Source organism: Danio rerio, chromosome 6 (genome assembly GCF_052040795.2).
Source record: "Danio rerio strain M-AB ecotype USA chromosome 6, GRCz13ab, whole genome shotgun sequence".
In the NCBI taxonomy this organism is placed as follows: Eukaryota; Metazoa; Chordata; class Actinopteri; order Cypriniformes; family Danionidae; genus Danio; species Danio rerio.
The window spans coordinates 29,826,044-29,842,438 of NC_141026.1; the positions used below are offsets into that span (position 1 = coordinate 29,826,044).

The 16,395-nt window shown below is 34.2% G+C and overlaps 1 protein-coding gene across 2 annotated transcripts in view; it reads left to right on the top strand.

The window, feature by feature from the left end:
• Positions 1 to 16,395, top strand: part of ryk (receptor like tyrosine kinase) — a 96,630-nt gene that overhangs the window by 62,870 nt on the left and 17,365 nt on the right. The window contains exons 8-11 of one of the 2 annotated variants that reach the window (XM_087255666.1): positions 878 to 961; positions 4,620 to 4,745; positions 10,715 to 10,801; positions 12,524 to 12,593. In XM_087255666.1, the coding sequence (XP_087111792.1) occupies positions 878 to 961; positions 4,620 to 4,745; positions 10,715 to 10,801; positions 12,524 to 12,593 (367 nt within the window). 2 annotated transcript variants of the gene reach the window in all.

The following is a 16,395-nucleotide window of genomic DNA, read 5'->3' on the forward strand; positions in this document are numbered from 1 at the left end:
TACAATTGGTATTAATGTTTGTGTTAACCCAGTCACAAATGGATGACGCTAAATACAGGTGTAAACATTTACACTACTTACACTTTTTACATTACACTTGTGTATTTTGTACCTCGTCCAGACAATACAATTGCATAATGTAAATGCTGTTAGTCAAATGTGTTCAAAAGGTTAAAAAGGACAAAGTATTTTTCCCTTCTGAACTAACACATGGTCATTGTGGAAAAATTGCTCCAGAAAGATTCATAAATTGAACAGTTGGAAGGAAGAAGTTGTTGTTAGTAAAAGACAGGAAATGGTGACAGTTAATTTAGATGCCATAACAACTCCAGCAGTATAAGGCATCTGAAATATTTTCACATGATACACATATTTGTATAAAAACAAAAAGAAGAAAGTGTTGTAAATGCAGTACATGATCTATTTTAGCATATTTAGCGTGCAAACAATTTTTAGTATATAAACCATGCAGTTACATTACCTTCATTCATGTTCTGTTAAGTTAGCCCGTCTTTTATCAACACAACAAATAATATTTACTTTTTTAGTGCTTTATGTAGAAATGTGGCTTTACAGGAATAACTATAAAACCACAACATAAAAAAAAAAAAAAAAAAAAACAATCTGAATGATTGTGAATACTTAATGGTGGAGAAATCAGCCTGAGTGAAATAATGTGGCGTATTCATTGTGTGTAGCACCCCCTAGTGCTCTACATGCTTGGTGCACCATTTCATGTTTTCTTGCCTCGCTCTTGTGTGGAATAGTTCAGGCATCATCTACCTGCTATGAATATCCATCCTTCATGTACCTTTCTCCATCTTTCTTCCCCCTTCCTCACTCTGCCATCCCTCCACCCCCTTCCTTCCACTATCAGATGCTCAAACTGGCTCTGCACCCATGCTCCAGCTTGCAGGCGCCTCCTTCCCTCACCCCGGTGCCCCCTCGCACGAAACCAAAAGTAAGTTGGCTGCCGTGTGGCTGATAGAGAAAGCAACAGACTTCATCATGTTCACTAACCTTCAGCTTTTAATCTGGTTTCTTCTCCATCACCATCCTGTTGTTATTACTGGTCTTCACTGAGCTTTTGTATATTGTATATATATAAATTTGTTAGGGGTAAAATAATTCATTCTTTATGTCTTTTATGGTTCTGACAGTAGAATTATTTTTTTTATAAATGTATGGTTTATTTAAAGGTGCAGTAATGTAAGTTTTTGACTCTTCTAAAGCAAAAAAATAGCATAACATGTTTGCAGATATTGAAGAAACATGCCAAGTGAACAATCTTGTTTATCTGAAACACAATGCTATAGTCAGATATTCTGCTTTAAACATATGTTCTGTGCCAGACTGTCTGTCTTTTTTTTTTCTTTTAACCCACTCAATGCCAGTTTAGCCAATTATTTTCCACACCATGGGTTGCCTTGGTGAAAAACTGCTTATTTCATTCAATCAGTCAGAAAGGCTCTCAAAGCATGCGTCCGTGACTGAAATCTGATCTCGGTGGACAGTAGCAGACTATGAAATGTGACAGATTCAGTTGCAAATGAGGTTATTAATAAATGTATTAATATATTAAAAATGAATATCAAATTATTAATATATAAATGATATAATTATTATGAACATTAGGTGAGCATGTTACACATTGTAACCACGTGTCCCAACACAACGGTTCGTGACGAGATGCACAGTGATGAGCAATTTGGCTGTTTGCACCAGACAAAACAGGACAGAAATTTAATTAAAGCTATTCAGAAGCACAGAATATGCACTCACTCATGAAATGCAAAGGTTTATAATCTAATTAATAAATATTAATCCTCTTTAACATTATTAAATGTACATGTTGAACCACCATGCGTTTAGCTCTAAAGTTAAATTTCAAAGTACATTTTATTTTCAAGATCTGAGGTTAACTATCTACTGCTGCTTTCAGTGTTTTGGCAAAAAATGTCATGTAAAATGGCATTCAGACTCGCATTGTTAGCATTAAACACTGAATAAAGCACATGAGGTGTACCTGAGTTAATCATTGTCATAGTTTTCTGTTGTTCACCTGTGAGAAATAGAAGCCTTTTGTAATATATCAATTTAGGATTTTGGTTAGGTTAAACTCCTTTTAATATGAAAAATATTCCTTCTATTGGGTGTTGTTGCTTTTATTTAAAATACAGTTTAAATCACGCGCTCCTGTTCTCAATCTGGTAACCTACGTTTGTTTTGATCTAGGAGTGCAATACCACGTTCAACCACTGGGTGTCAAATTTACACGCTGCACCTTTAACTGAAAACATGTTTATTTTAGATACTCTTACTGTAGAAACAGAATGTTTAGGCAGGACGTTCTTTTAATTCTTCACATTGAGTGACACTGAACAAAGACTAAATATAATTAGTATTTTTTTGTATTGTCTTAATTCCTAGGTTTTTTCAAACTCTGTTTTTGAGCAATTTATCATTTTCACTTTTTTCCCTGTTACTTTGGTTTTTATACAATAAACTTTGTAGTTGTATTTAAATTTTACGATGACACAAAGGATGATCATATTTTGATGTCATGAAACTGTCACTGTTCAGCCGAACATTCTCACTCCTAACTCATTATACTTTGAGTTGTCAGACTTTTTGAAATTTGAGTAGTTTTGGACGGTTTGCACTTTTTGACAGATTAACTTGCACTGCATATCCACTAAACATATCGACTAGATCAGGGGCGCCCAAACTATTTCATACAAAGGGCCAAAATCCAAATATTATTGAGAGCTGTGGGCTGAAGGTAAATATACCAAAACTTTAATTTAAGGTACATATGCCCGATATGCAATGCCCGATCTCATCATATACCAAACCTAATTTCTTTCATAATATTTTCAAATAAATAGAAAACATTACTTTAAATTGTATTAACTAATGCAGTATAAATTTTAATAACTCATTGCAATATAAACAATCACATTTATAACACTGTGACATGCTGAATGCACTAGTCAAGCAGAATCTGCCTTTGACTCGATTTGCTCACGAAAGTTTCTGTATTATTGGGTGACAGTATGTACATTTAAACAAAATCTGATTAATTTAATTTAAGCTATTTAATTCAATCATTAATTTTCAGTTAGCTTTTAACAATACAATAACAAATAAAGGGTTACATTTAAATTAAAATGTACAATCTCAAAACATCCCTATTATTCTCCCACTCTTCTCAGATAGGATGGCGGACCAAATCAAAGAATACCATGGGCAAACTTTGGCCCGCGGGCCCTAGTTTGGCCATCACTTCACTAGATAAACCTCTAGGTTTGTTAAGCCTTAACTGGCTATATGTACATTGTCCCTCACTTATGGTAATGAATTCCTTTTTAAATAAATGTAAAAATCAAAAAATGTTAATCTAATGTCACATGATTGTTCAGAGTCAAAATTAGCATTCTATTTTGTTAATCTGTTTCACAAGAAACATTACTTCTCATTTCATAATAATAATAAAAATAATAATAATAATTATTATTATTATTAAAACAGTTGTACTTTGTGAAAATCATCACATAATTATTTTAGTTTGCAGTCTTAAGGGTCTGTTTAGACTTGCATCAGATATTAGCAACCTTACATTAGATATCCTTAATACAGGGTATCCGCAGGGTCTTAAAATGTCTTAAATCTCATAATTAGTATTGTAGACTAATGTGATGGACAGCTATGTTTTGAATATATTTGAAAATTAATTACAAAAAAAATCTAACAATTTTTATTGAATTAGTAAATGTATTAATTTTTAATAATTTTTGATTGGACAAGTGAAAATCTTTTACAACTGGGATATTTGACAAAGAAATCCTTAGCATTTAGCCTTTAGTAAGTCTAAAATTGTATTCATAATAGTTTTAAAAGTGTCATGAATTTAAGTTGGTGAAACTTGCAGAAACGCTGTTAATAACCACATGGGGGCAGCATCATACATGTGTAGTACGAGTGTAGCAATTTAGTCCAAATGAATACAAGAACACTGGCTATTTGTGCTGATGTGAGTATATTTGCATTTTGTTCTGTATTCATAATCAGCTGTATTACTATAATCACTAATATCATGTTTACCATAAGGCACAGTTAGGTATTGATTATAAATATTATTCTGAAACATAAACACATGCATGAGGATAAAAGTTTTACAATGTAATTGTTTTAAGTTACACAAAGTAAAAAAAAAAAAAATTATGTTCTTGTGTTTGTGCTCACAATACATTCTGTGCTTGTGTATTTTAACCTACATTGCAGCTGAATTAGAGAAGGAAACACTCCAGTTCTCTAAACATCTAATACAATTGACTATGTATAACTGTGTGATTAAATCAGTTACACACCAAAACATGTTGTGCAAGAGTGACACTGCAGTGTTTGCCTTTGGCAAAGCTGCGGTTTTACTCCATTGATGAAGTGTCTAGATACTTCCAGTTGTTTAAATAACACTGCAAACCTCTGTCATTCCCTGAATCGACATTGTTTAGATTTGTCTGTCATTACACAGATTTTTAATTAGTTCTATTGTGCATTTCCAACACTTAATTTAATGAGGCGTGTTTCTGTGTGTGTGTGTTTGTGTGTGATTTCAGGTTATCCATCTCTGCGGATAGAGAAGAATGATTTGAGAAGTGTAACACTCCTTGAGGCCAAAGCAAAGGTTAAAGACATTGCCATTTCCAGAGAGAGAGTCACACTTCGAGACGTCTTACATGAAGGTACTAAATCCCTTAATATATTCTGACTTACAGACGCACATCGAAACCACAAGACAACGGTGTGCTTTTGAAAGACTTCTCAGTGCCGTTGACCCTTTTCTTTCTGATAGTAGTTCTTTTGAACACCTTGTTCAGCTGAAATTGCATCATTGCAGACAAACGCGTCATTTGCCCACTCAGTCTGAGGTTAGACACACTTCCCTCTGCAAAATAATGTAGTTGGATCACACAAGAGCTGTGCTCCAGCGGGAAATCTGCACTCAAACACTAAATTGGAGTCTAAACAGAAAAGCTCTGTGCCGGGCCTTGTGCCAGAAGCACTCCAGGCTTGCACAGAAGATGTTGACACGAATGTCATTAGTCACGTGAGCTTTTAAACATACACAAAACTGTGTGTCAAGAACTTGCCTTATTTGACTTGAGAAAGTTCTTGCAAAATTTCCTCTAAAGTGTATTTCTTCCGTCAGTGAGATGTTTAATAGCGTACGTGTGGCCACAAAGCTTAATGAAGCTGATTCATTATTTATAGGGGGTTATTGTGCTTTGTTTTAAGTGCTGCTGGGCAATAAAACTGAGTCAATGTGACTGATCAAACCAATTTTATTGGACATTTGGGGGAAATGTCAGATTAATCCTTTTGGAAGGGCCATTTGCTTTGTGTTTTTATGACCAGCCCAGTGCTTTTTAATTGATTTTGTTTTCAAACACAAGTTTCAAAGTTCTTTAACTGATTAAATATTTGCTGCAATTCATTTGTGGTAATACCAAAGCCATAAATATGAATTTTTTGTGAAAGTAGTGCAAGTGGGCAGCTTCCTTTATCCAACATTTGTCATCATTTACTTTTGTTTTCTCAAGCTAAATGTTCTTCATTTTTTTTTTACTCTAAAAAATTAGGTGAACTGATCTTGTCAGTTATACACATGCATGCACACACACACACACACACACACACACACACACACACACACACTAAATATATGTAGTTTACACATATGATGTGTGTGCTTGAGAGTAAGTGAGTGAGTGAATGAGTGAGTGAGTGTGCATATGTTTGGCTGACAAGTTCAACTATAATCAAAGAACTCTGATTACATAGTAAAGATCTTCGAGCATCAGGCCCAAAATGCAGCCTTATCACCAAGCTATCAAATATATATTTTTTATTATTTATGTAATTGCTTCCACAATAAATATTCTTTAGCAATGTTAAGGGGCGATAACACCGAACGCGCATTAATGTTCCAAAAACGCGAGGCACACCACACTGCAGATTTTGTTGAAAAAAGGGAAGGGCAGTTCGCTTTTTAAGTCACTTGACAACGACTGAATCAGCTTGGGTATTGTGTAAGAGTGTTGCTGTTGATATTAATATAGTTTCAACATTTAATCATATTGTGATATTCACGATTTGTAAAGTCATATAGCTCCAGATAACTCAAAACAGAAACCACATCTCTCTCCTTCATTTTCAAAAGTCTCTGTTGTCGTCTTGACAACACAAACACTGCAGGCACCTCTACGGAAAGGCCGCTTCTGCTTTCATTTGATTGGAGAATGAAATAGACGCAAGGGATGTAACGCTTATTCTGCCCAGAGTTGACTTCTTTTCAACTGTGAAAAGGATGCTTAAGCAGCGCACAAAACATTCAAAGTCGTTAGTAAACCATTCAAAAAGGTGCCTCTCAATTCATAAAGCTCGTTCGGTGTGATTGGCCCCCAAAATCATTCAAAAAAGCGCCTCTTAATGCAAAAAGTGCATTCGGTGTGATCGGCCTCTAAATGTTTCGTATAAAAAATATATATTGCGTTGAAAATAGTGTATACAACTAGAGTTTGTTTTATTTTAACACATTAAATTATGTTTCTAAGAAATAATTACATTTAGATTTTTTTTTTGTGGCAAGAAAAAAAAAATTCCATTGCCCCAACTGCGCCATTAGAAATAATCAGTAGTGTTTAGCCCTGAATAAGTCTAAAATTTCATTCATAATGGTCTTAAAAGAGTCCAAAAAAGGACCCTTAAATCCTGAGTCTTAAATTTGACTTGATGAAACCTGCAGAAACCCTGAAAATAGACACTTCTTCTTTTTATTGCATTACTGCAACACTTTTAATTGAAGTACTAATTAATAAATATATAGTAAATTTAAAGAGAAAAATATTTATGGTTTATAATATTGTAAAAAATTAGGACAAAAGTGTGTGTGTGTGTGTGTTAAAAAAAACTGATTTATTTGAATAAAGGTGAAGAAAATATTATTTATTTAAAAATATAAATTTTTAGAGTAGCACAACACAGCACCATTTACTTTACTTTTTTAAATTTGACTGAAATCGTTTAATATACTTTTATCACAACGTTGATTTGTTTACATGCAAGGTAATCAGGGGTTAAAGCTGGTTTCCACGTCAACAAGTTGGCTTGAGATAATGTGGCATGTTATAACACGCATGGTGGCAAGAGAGAGGAAAAAGCATCAGATAAGAGAGAGAGAGAGAGAGAAATAGGCAATGTAGATCTGGGGCCTCATGTATCAACGCTGCGTACGCACAAAAACTTTGCGTACGCCAGGTTTCACGCTCAGAATCGCTCACGTTTGGATTTACTAACAAAGAACTGAACGTGGGAATGTGCGCAACTTCACGGCAGCTTTCTGGCAGGCGTACGCACATTTTTTGTGCGTGTCTGTTTTATTTCCATTGGCGACTCCTAGAGGCAGTTGTGTTAAATTGCTCTCTACAAAGTGTCTGAGCCTTGCAATGGCAGTTGTATGAGGCGGGTTCAGCAGGTATATAAGGTTTCCATACCATACAGTTGACCAGCTAAACATTAAAGCACAATTTGCAGCGGTCGCCTGTTTTCCCAATGTAATCTGAGCGATCTACCGCACGCACATTGCTGTAAAGACACTATCTGAAGATGAATTTGCATGCGTGAATCAGTAACATTTCCATTCAATATTATTATATCTGTAAAATGTTGCTGCACCCTGAACAGTCTCAGTGGCGCGCTCGTAAGACACAAGTGAACATGTTTTGACACGTTCGAGCATGAACTCAGCTCGAATCCAGCGTCTGATGAACTCTTTCTTCTTTTTTCCCCCCGCTACATATCAGATTTTGCCTACTATTTATCACGAGAAAGACTAGTAGGAATCATTAATAAGTTTGTGCATCATATTTTATTTGCACATTTATTGAATGGAAATGTTTCTGATTCACGCATGCAAATTCATCTTCAGATAGTGTCTTTATAGCAATGTGCGTGCAGTAGATCGCTCAGATTACATTGGGAAAACAGGCGACCGCTGCAAATTGTGCTTTAATGTTTAGCTGGTCAACTGTATGGTATGGAAATCTTACATACCTATCTGAAGATGAATTTGCATGCGTGAATCAGAAACATTTCCATTCAATAAATGTGCAAATAAAATATGATGCTTATTGATATGAACTTATTAATGATTCCTACTTGTCTTTCTCGTGATAAATAGTTGACAAAATCTGATATGTAGCGGGGGAAAAAACAAGAAAGAGTTCATCAGACGCTGGATTCGAGCCAAGTTCATGCTCGAACGTATCAATTCCTGAACACATGGGTCTTACGAGTAGCGCCACTGTGACTGTTAATCATCCTGCAACATTTTACAGATATAAACCACAATATTTCTTTTTTCAATGCACTCAGTGCGATGTTCAGACCCAACTGTGTTAACCGCATCAGCTAAACTCTCCCGCTCTATTTATTTCTTTTATTGTTAATTCCGGAGAACAAACTTGCAAATAACACCGCTTTTCTCCGGTCTACCTCTGAAAGCACCTCCAATTCACATTCTGTTCAAAGTTTCTCTTTTTGCTTGCTTTTGCCATTGCTTTTTCGTTGGGTTTTTCCATTAGCATAGTCATTAGCATATTCATACGGGGGAGGAGGCAGGGAGGGGTTTTGTGCTCGTGCATGTTGCGCTCAGTTTCACGTTCATTCAGATGTACAAAAGAATATGCGTGAGATTCGGCGTAGGCAGTGTTTCATACATCTGAAATTTTTTCTGCGTACGCACATTTACAGCTTTGTGCGTACGCAATGTTTTAGTAAGACTTCCACGCAAGTCTTCGTACATGAGGCCCCTGGCCCCTCGCCCCAGTAACACTACCCAAAGTCAACCTACTCTGAGCTTCACTGCTCTGCAAGATGCACTGATCCGTCACATTTCTAGAGGTGTCATCTGAGCCTATGGGAACTGCAGCTTTGTCTGAGACGCTGTAGAACAGCAGTGGAAATGCAAAAGACTGTCCTGTGCCTGCTGGTAAATCCATGTCGTGTTTGTTCTCTGAGGTCATCCTGGAAAGCTGTCTACACCTTCTGTTTGTCACATTTTACGATTTGAAGCACTATTTCCTAAAGACATATATAACCTAGAACTAGACAGCACACGATACTAGATACAGCACACGATACTGGCTTGATAGAAATTTTATTTCTGTATTTACAAAAATCTTACCTTTAAAAAAAATGGTTATTGCCAAGGAGAATCTAGATATGTAGAAGTAAAATAAATAAATAAATAAATAAATAAATGAACAATACATTTTTATTTAACAAAAAATAAATACTAGTAAACAATAAAAAACCTTGAAATTGAATTAAACATGCATACTGTGTTTTTTATTGATTTAAATCAGTGACACTATATACATATATACATATATATATATATATATATATATATATATATATATATATATATATATATATAATATACATATACATATATATATATATATATATACATACATATACATACATATATATATATATATATATATATATATATATATATATATATATATATATATATATATATATATATATATATATATATATAAACAAACAGAGTTTTTATTTCTGCATTATCATGATTGGCAAAAACAGCATACAGCTATGATAGTGTTAATCTTGGGTATTGATCATGTGCTGACTTTAAAGTATAATATAATATATTAAAATATAACATAACACAACATAGCAAAACATAATACAATGGGCAGAGTAAGAGCCTGATCGCACCGAACACACTTTTTACATTTAAAAGATGCATTTTTGGAAAGGTTTACTAATGGCTGCGAGCATCAAATATGCACTCCAAACTTTTTCATGTTGAATTCTTCTTCCATCATTTGCAGCAATTCTAAGTTGCATAGTCATTTTTCTTACCTTTTTGTAATCTGTTTTAATTATTATTTTATGTAAAGCTGCTTCTGATCATGACATGACTACACTAAACGGTTATAAGAGACGTGTTTAAGGGAGTATAGGCAACATCCTTCATTTATTCTCTTATGTTAGGAGAGATCTCCACTTAAATGTCACACTTAGAGTGAAAATGTGCTTTATTCATTATAAAGCTTGAAGCATTGGAATCCTCATGAAAGAAATTGTTACTCTGTATTGGCTGCAATAATCCTGATCTGAGCAGATTATAATATAATATAATATAATATAATATAATATAATATAATATAATATAATATAATATAATATAATATAATATAATATAATATAATATAATATAATATAATAAATATACAATGACAGTTGTGACAAATAACAGTTACAAAAAAGTAACATTATATCCATTAAATTATATATTGTTATCATTTTTTTTATTTTGTTAAGATGGGGTTCAATATTGTTGAGATTGTCAGTGTGAGTGAGGACTCTTCTGATTGCCTGAAAAAGTTTATTTCCCCACGTTTCGTAGATAAGTTATAAATCACTAATTGTCAGGCAAACAGCTTCATTCTGGAATCTTACCATGTGTTTATCCCCCAAAACTGTAAAATGTTTGCAATGTTAAACTCATGCAGATTATTGTTTATATTTGATGTTAATGTTTTATCTTGCTGTTTTATATGAGGCAGATGCAGAAAGTTCTGTTTTCCTAAAGTGGCTTTATTTTGATCCACAGGGACTTTTGGCCGCATATTTCATGGAGTCTTGCTTGATGAGAAGGACCCAAGCAAAGAAAAACAAGTCTTTGTGAAAGCAGTGAAAGGTACTGTACATCCTCTCTTCAACCCTCATATGATACCCCCCTTGAGAACGATACTGATTTAAAATTACCTTCTCAAAACCTATTTTCCTAGAAAATCACCTAAGGGATTGTTTGTGGTAATAAGCGTAATTACTATAAATGTAAGTTCAAAATACAGGAATGAAACTAGGCTGGGTTGTTTTAAAGGCATTTGCAAGTTCAGAAGAAATTGCAAATGCCATGAGAAACTTAAGCTCTTTCCATCACACCGGTCACCCCTTTATGTGCCCTTATGCCCCTTTAACCCAGCCCAGGGCTGATGCCAATCATCAGACAATGCCACTATACCAGCCTCTGCTCTGCCAAGCTGTTCGGCCCTTGCCCAAGGGATAGGAAACAATTCGCTTTACCCAAACTCTCCAAGCATCCGTCAAAAGCTGTGCTCCAAGATAAAAGCAGACCTCTGTGAACTCATTCTCAATGTGTTCACTCAGCCAGCAATCTGTGAGATTGGCTGGAAAGAGCTTTTCGAGCAACCAGACTTTCTCAAGTGGAAGGTGGAGGGGTTATTTAGGACCTACATGGACCTTTTACTAACACGAACTTCCCTTACAGGGCCAAACAGATGTAGAATCCATCGCTATTTGATTTAATGTCTGTTTTTTTGTGGCTGACTGTCTTTGTAGAACACAAACGGTGGATCTAATAATATCTTGGTCATATCTTGGTTTTCATTCTAATGTATTTAAGGACGTTCTGGAGCTGTTTAACTCTAAAAATGATCAATCATAATATAGACATCATAAAATTGGTTTACATATTCTGTATTCAAAAATCTTCAGAAGCCATATAATTGCTTTGTTAGTAACTGACACATTATTTTATTTTATTTATTTTATTTTTAGCTTTATTTTTTGCCCCTATCTGTTATTTCCTAGGAAATATTTAAACAACACATTATTTAGTTTTGTTTGTGTTCAGTAGAAAAATGTCTTGCATGAAGTAAATTAAATAATAATACAGTCCTTGTGATTTGACGCTTAATTTGACACTATTTCCTCACATCTTTGTTGAGGAAATAAAAAACAGCACTACAGTGGTGATAATTTTGGGAATCGATTATGTGCTTGATTTAATGTTAAATGTGTCTAAGGTATGTCTGACTTTAAAGTATAATATAATATAATATAATATAATATAATATAATATAATATAATATAATATAATATAATATAATATAATATAAAACAAAGGAGACGCAGTGGTGCAGTAGGTATTGCTGTCTCCTCACAGCAAGAAAGTTGTTAGATTGTGGGCCTCGGCTGGGTTAGTTGGCGTTTCTGTGTGGAGTTTGCATGTTCTCCCTGCCTTCGTATGGGTTTCCCCCTTGTGCTCCAGTTTTCCCAACAATCCCAAGACATGCAGTACAGGTGAATTGGGTAAGCTAAATTGTCCGTAATTATCCGCTGCGTAATTAACATGCTGGATAAGTTGGCGGTTCATTCATTAACAAAGGGACTAAGCTGAAAAGAAAATGAATAATAAAATAAAATAAAATATAAGTAATGTAATGTGATGTAATATAATATAATATAATATAATATAATATAATATAATATAATATAATATAATATAATATAATATAATAAGAAAAAAATGAATGTGTCGATTTTGACAAAAAAAGTTGCAAACAAGGCTATTACATCACTAATTGTGACACTCTTGTTGTTTTTGACACTGCAGATCACGCCTCTGAGGTACAGGTGACCATGATGCTTACAGAAAGCTGTAAACTACGGGGCCTTCACCACAGGTGAGTCACAAACACACCATGTGCTGCTTCTTGCTGTTACAAATTGTTTATTGCTTTACTTGTATATCATTTGCCCGTTATATTATTTGCTTTTTCTCTATCAGTCTTTTATTTTTATTTGTATTTTTTAGATTTAGAAATCTTTATTGTATTTTGTATGTACATGTTTATAAGTAAGTTATAAGAAAGTAATTATTCTTAGTCCTTAGGCATATAATTATGAATCCAAACAATGATCATGCAACAAAAATGTAATACAACGCGCACGCACACACACACACACACACACACACACACACACACACACACACACACACACACTTCTGATAATTAGAATAATGACGTGCAAATTGCCTTTCTTTCATGGTGTGTGAATTATCCTTCTCCACAATGGAATCAAGTTGTGTAATGTTAGAGTGTTGTGACAGATGACAGATAACCGCAGCTACAGCTCTGAGACTATTCTGACTACTAATCTACACACTTCCTCTGCCGTGAGAGTCACCGAATTACTGATGAGTCTCCATCTGCATTCTTTCTTCATTAGTGTGTTCTTGTTTACCATGCTCCTTTCATAGAAATGAATGTGGTTTCAAGCCTTCCGCATTTGTAATTATCTACTTGTTTAAATCAATTCTGTCCCTGATAGATTTATCCAAGGCTATCTTTTTATTTATACATGTATAGTCTAGCAGACACTCATCCATATTAAATGTCAACATTTCATTTTGCGTCTATAGCCTTGAAAATGATAGCCTTGTCAAGTTTGATTACCATTTTTTTTTTCTGCAAAAGACACAGGTTTGAAACAACAGATGAGTACAAAAACTATAACCTTTACTTAAAATAACAAAAAAATTGTATGTATGTATATTATAAAATAATCAGATTATAATTAATAAAACGAGGAAGTCATCGAAATATTTATTCATTCATTCATTTAATTTAAGTTTGATACTGTTTTTGGTTGTATGATTATAGTCTAAGGAATAATCACGGTTATCATGATTATTATTTATTCATTAATTTTAAAACACTACTAGTTTAAAAATCACATGAAAACTCCTTATTAAAGTTTTTTTATTGCTGCTCAGTAACTAAATACAGCAGAAAATAATAGTAAAAACAAACAATAGTTATTTTTTCTTTGTACTTAAAAATAATTGAAAAGTTTTTGGCATTTAACCATATGTAATAATTCTGCACTTAAAATAAATGACAGAACAATTAATAAATAAACAAATAAATAAAAATAAGAATAAATTTTATTAAATTGTATTTGTCTAATGTAAGTATAAGCTACATATTAACTAAGTATTAATTATTTCCCTTTTAAAGAGAACAAATGTAGTCAAAGACTGCTTAACCATAGTTAAGTCAGGCTTAGTTAAACCAGTGTGCATGCATACAGTATTACAGGATTCATACGTTCATGGAAAACCTGGAAAAGTCATGGAATTTTGACATGTTATTTTCCAGGCCTGGAAAAGTTTTTGAAAAACTGAAAAACCCACAATGTTTTGGAGGAGGCATGAAAATTAGTTTAACAACTCTGTATACCTAAATTAGGGCTGCGAGATATTGAAAATAATCTGACATTAGGATATTGTGTATTTCTGTGAGGTATATTGCGATGTGAATACAATTTCACCAGATGATTTAACAGGCTTAGTTGGATTGATTGGGGGGATTTTGTAGAGGAGTAAGTCTCGAATAATATATAACAAATAAATTAAAAGCATAGATAAAATATAGTAAAGATAAAAGTAAATTCTAGTTTTTAGGTATTCACTATTCAGGTGCAGATAATGAATAATCAACACTGCATAGTCTTTATTGTCATTCATTCATTTTCTTTTCAACTTAGTCCATTTATTAATCTAGGGTCGCCACAGCGGAATGAACCGCCAACTTATTCAGCACGATTTTATGCAGCGGGTGCCCTTCCAGCTGCAACCCATCTCTGGGAAACATCCACACACCCACACTTATACACTATGGAAAGTTTTGCCTACCCAATTTACCTGTACCGCATGTCTTTGGACTGTGGGGGAAACCGGAGCACCCGGAGGAAACCCACGCGGACGCAGGGAGAACATGCAAACTCCACACAGAAATGCCAACTGACCCAGCCGATGCTAGAATCGACCTTCTTGCTGTGAGGCGACAGCACTACCTACTGCGCCACTGCGTCGCCTAGTCCTCATTGTATATTATTTTAATCTTTAATAAAGTTACAAACAATTTTTTTGTGGCTGGATGTTTTAAAATTTTTAAATATTGACATGTTAACACAGTCACACTCCTTAAAAGGACAGTTTACTCAAAGATTAAAATGTACTTACTATTTACTCACGCTTCACTTGTTTTAATATAGGAGTTATTAAATAATATTCTTTTCGTGTTCATTTAAAAAAAAGAAATATCATAAATGTTTGAAACAAGTGAAGGATGTAATGAAAATGGTAAGTAATTTTTAGGTGAACTATGTCTTTAAAAATGCATGCAGATGATAAACTTTTAGTCCATTATGATTAAGCTCTACATTAAACTAAAATCCCAACATTGCATACCCTGCGATGTGGCTATTGCGGATGCGCACATTGCGATATCGATGTTGAAACGATATATTGTACAGCCCTAACTTGAATATAGTTTATGCTGAGTTCAGACTGCATAATTTTAGCCCTGATTTTGACCCACCGATAGGTTTTGAGAAATTGGCAACAAATGCCTGAAATCACAGGTAATTTGGTGCTTGTTCACGTAAGTGACAATCACACAGTGTGAACTATCAAAGACGCGATCTGAGGGAATTGCAGATGAGTCGCCAATGCTCGTGAGATATTTGGCATGCTAAATATCTGGACCTGTCAGCAATTCAAATCATACAGTGTGAAAGCAGTTTTGACTTAAAATATCATTGGCGATTACCTACAGCCAACGAGAGAGCAGCATTGACTAGCATGGGTACCTGCAGGTCAGTGGGAAGTTGGGGGAAGAGTTAAAAGGGCTCATTTTTAGTGTACTCAGACCCAAGAAATGGAGGAAAAACTAGTGGAAGTTTGACAGGAGCACTGTCTGATGTCTGATATGTCATCTGAGCAGTATCACAACCGGGTCAAAAAAGAAAAAAAATTGAGGAGAAATTGCTAATTCCTTTCAAACCCAGGTGAGCAAATATGTACATTTTCCTCCCCATTAAAGGCTTCTTTCTCATTGTGTAGTTAGTAACAAAATATATGCTATGTTTGTTTGGTTGTGAGAGTCGTTTGGACAAAGTTGTCGGCAATTTTTCCTATTTTAAAGTCATGCAGTGTGAAACCCCCTGTCGCCGATCCATCTTGCAGTGTAAACAAAGCAGCAACAAAACACTAGCCCAGATAGTCATGCAGTATGAAAACACCTGTGACACGACTACTTTGAAAATCATGTAGTCTGAACTCGGCATACTTGTTTTTACTTTACTTCTGTCCTTGGCCAAAAACTTGCTCTCACATTGTTAGTGCTTGAAAAAATCAATATAAAAACAATTTAAACAAAATAAATTGTTGGATGTTCTATGATATGCTGTAATAAATTTGAATTTCATTGTTTATATTATTTACCATGTATAGACATTACTGTATATGAAACATTATGTCATGAAAATGTACTTAAAAGTTTTGGAAAAGTCATGGAATTTTAGCAGTAAAAATGTGTATGAACCCTGATATTAGCCTCAGTGTACAAGCTTGGAACTTTAAACTAGCGCACAGTTGGCACACTTTTTGTTGCAGCAGTTCGTAATGTTACGATAATT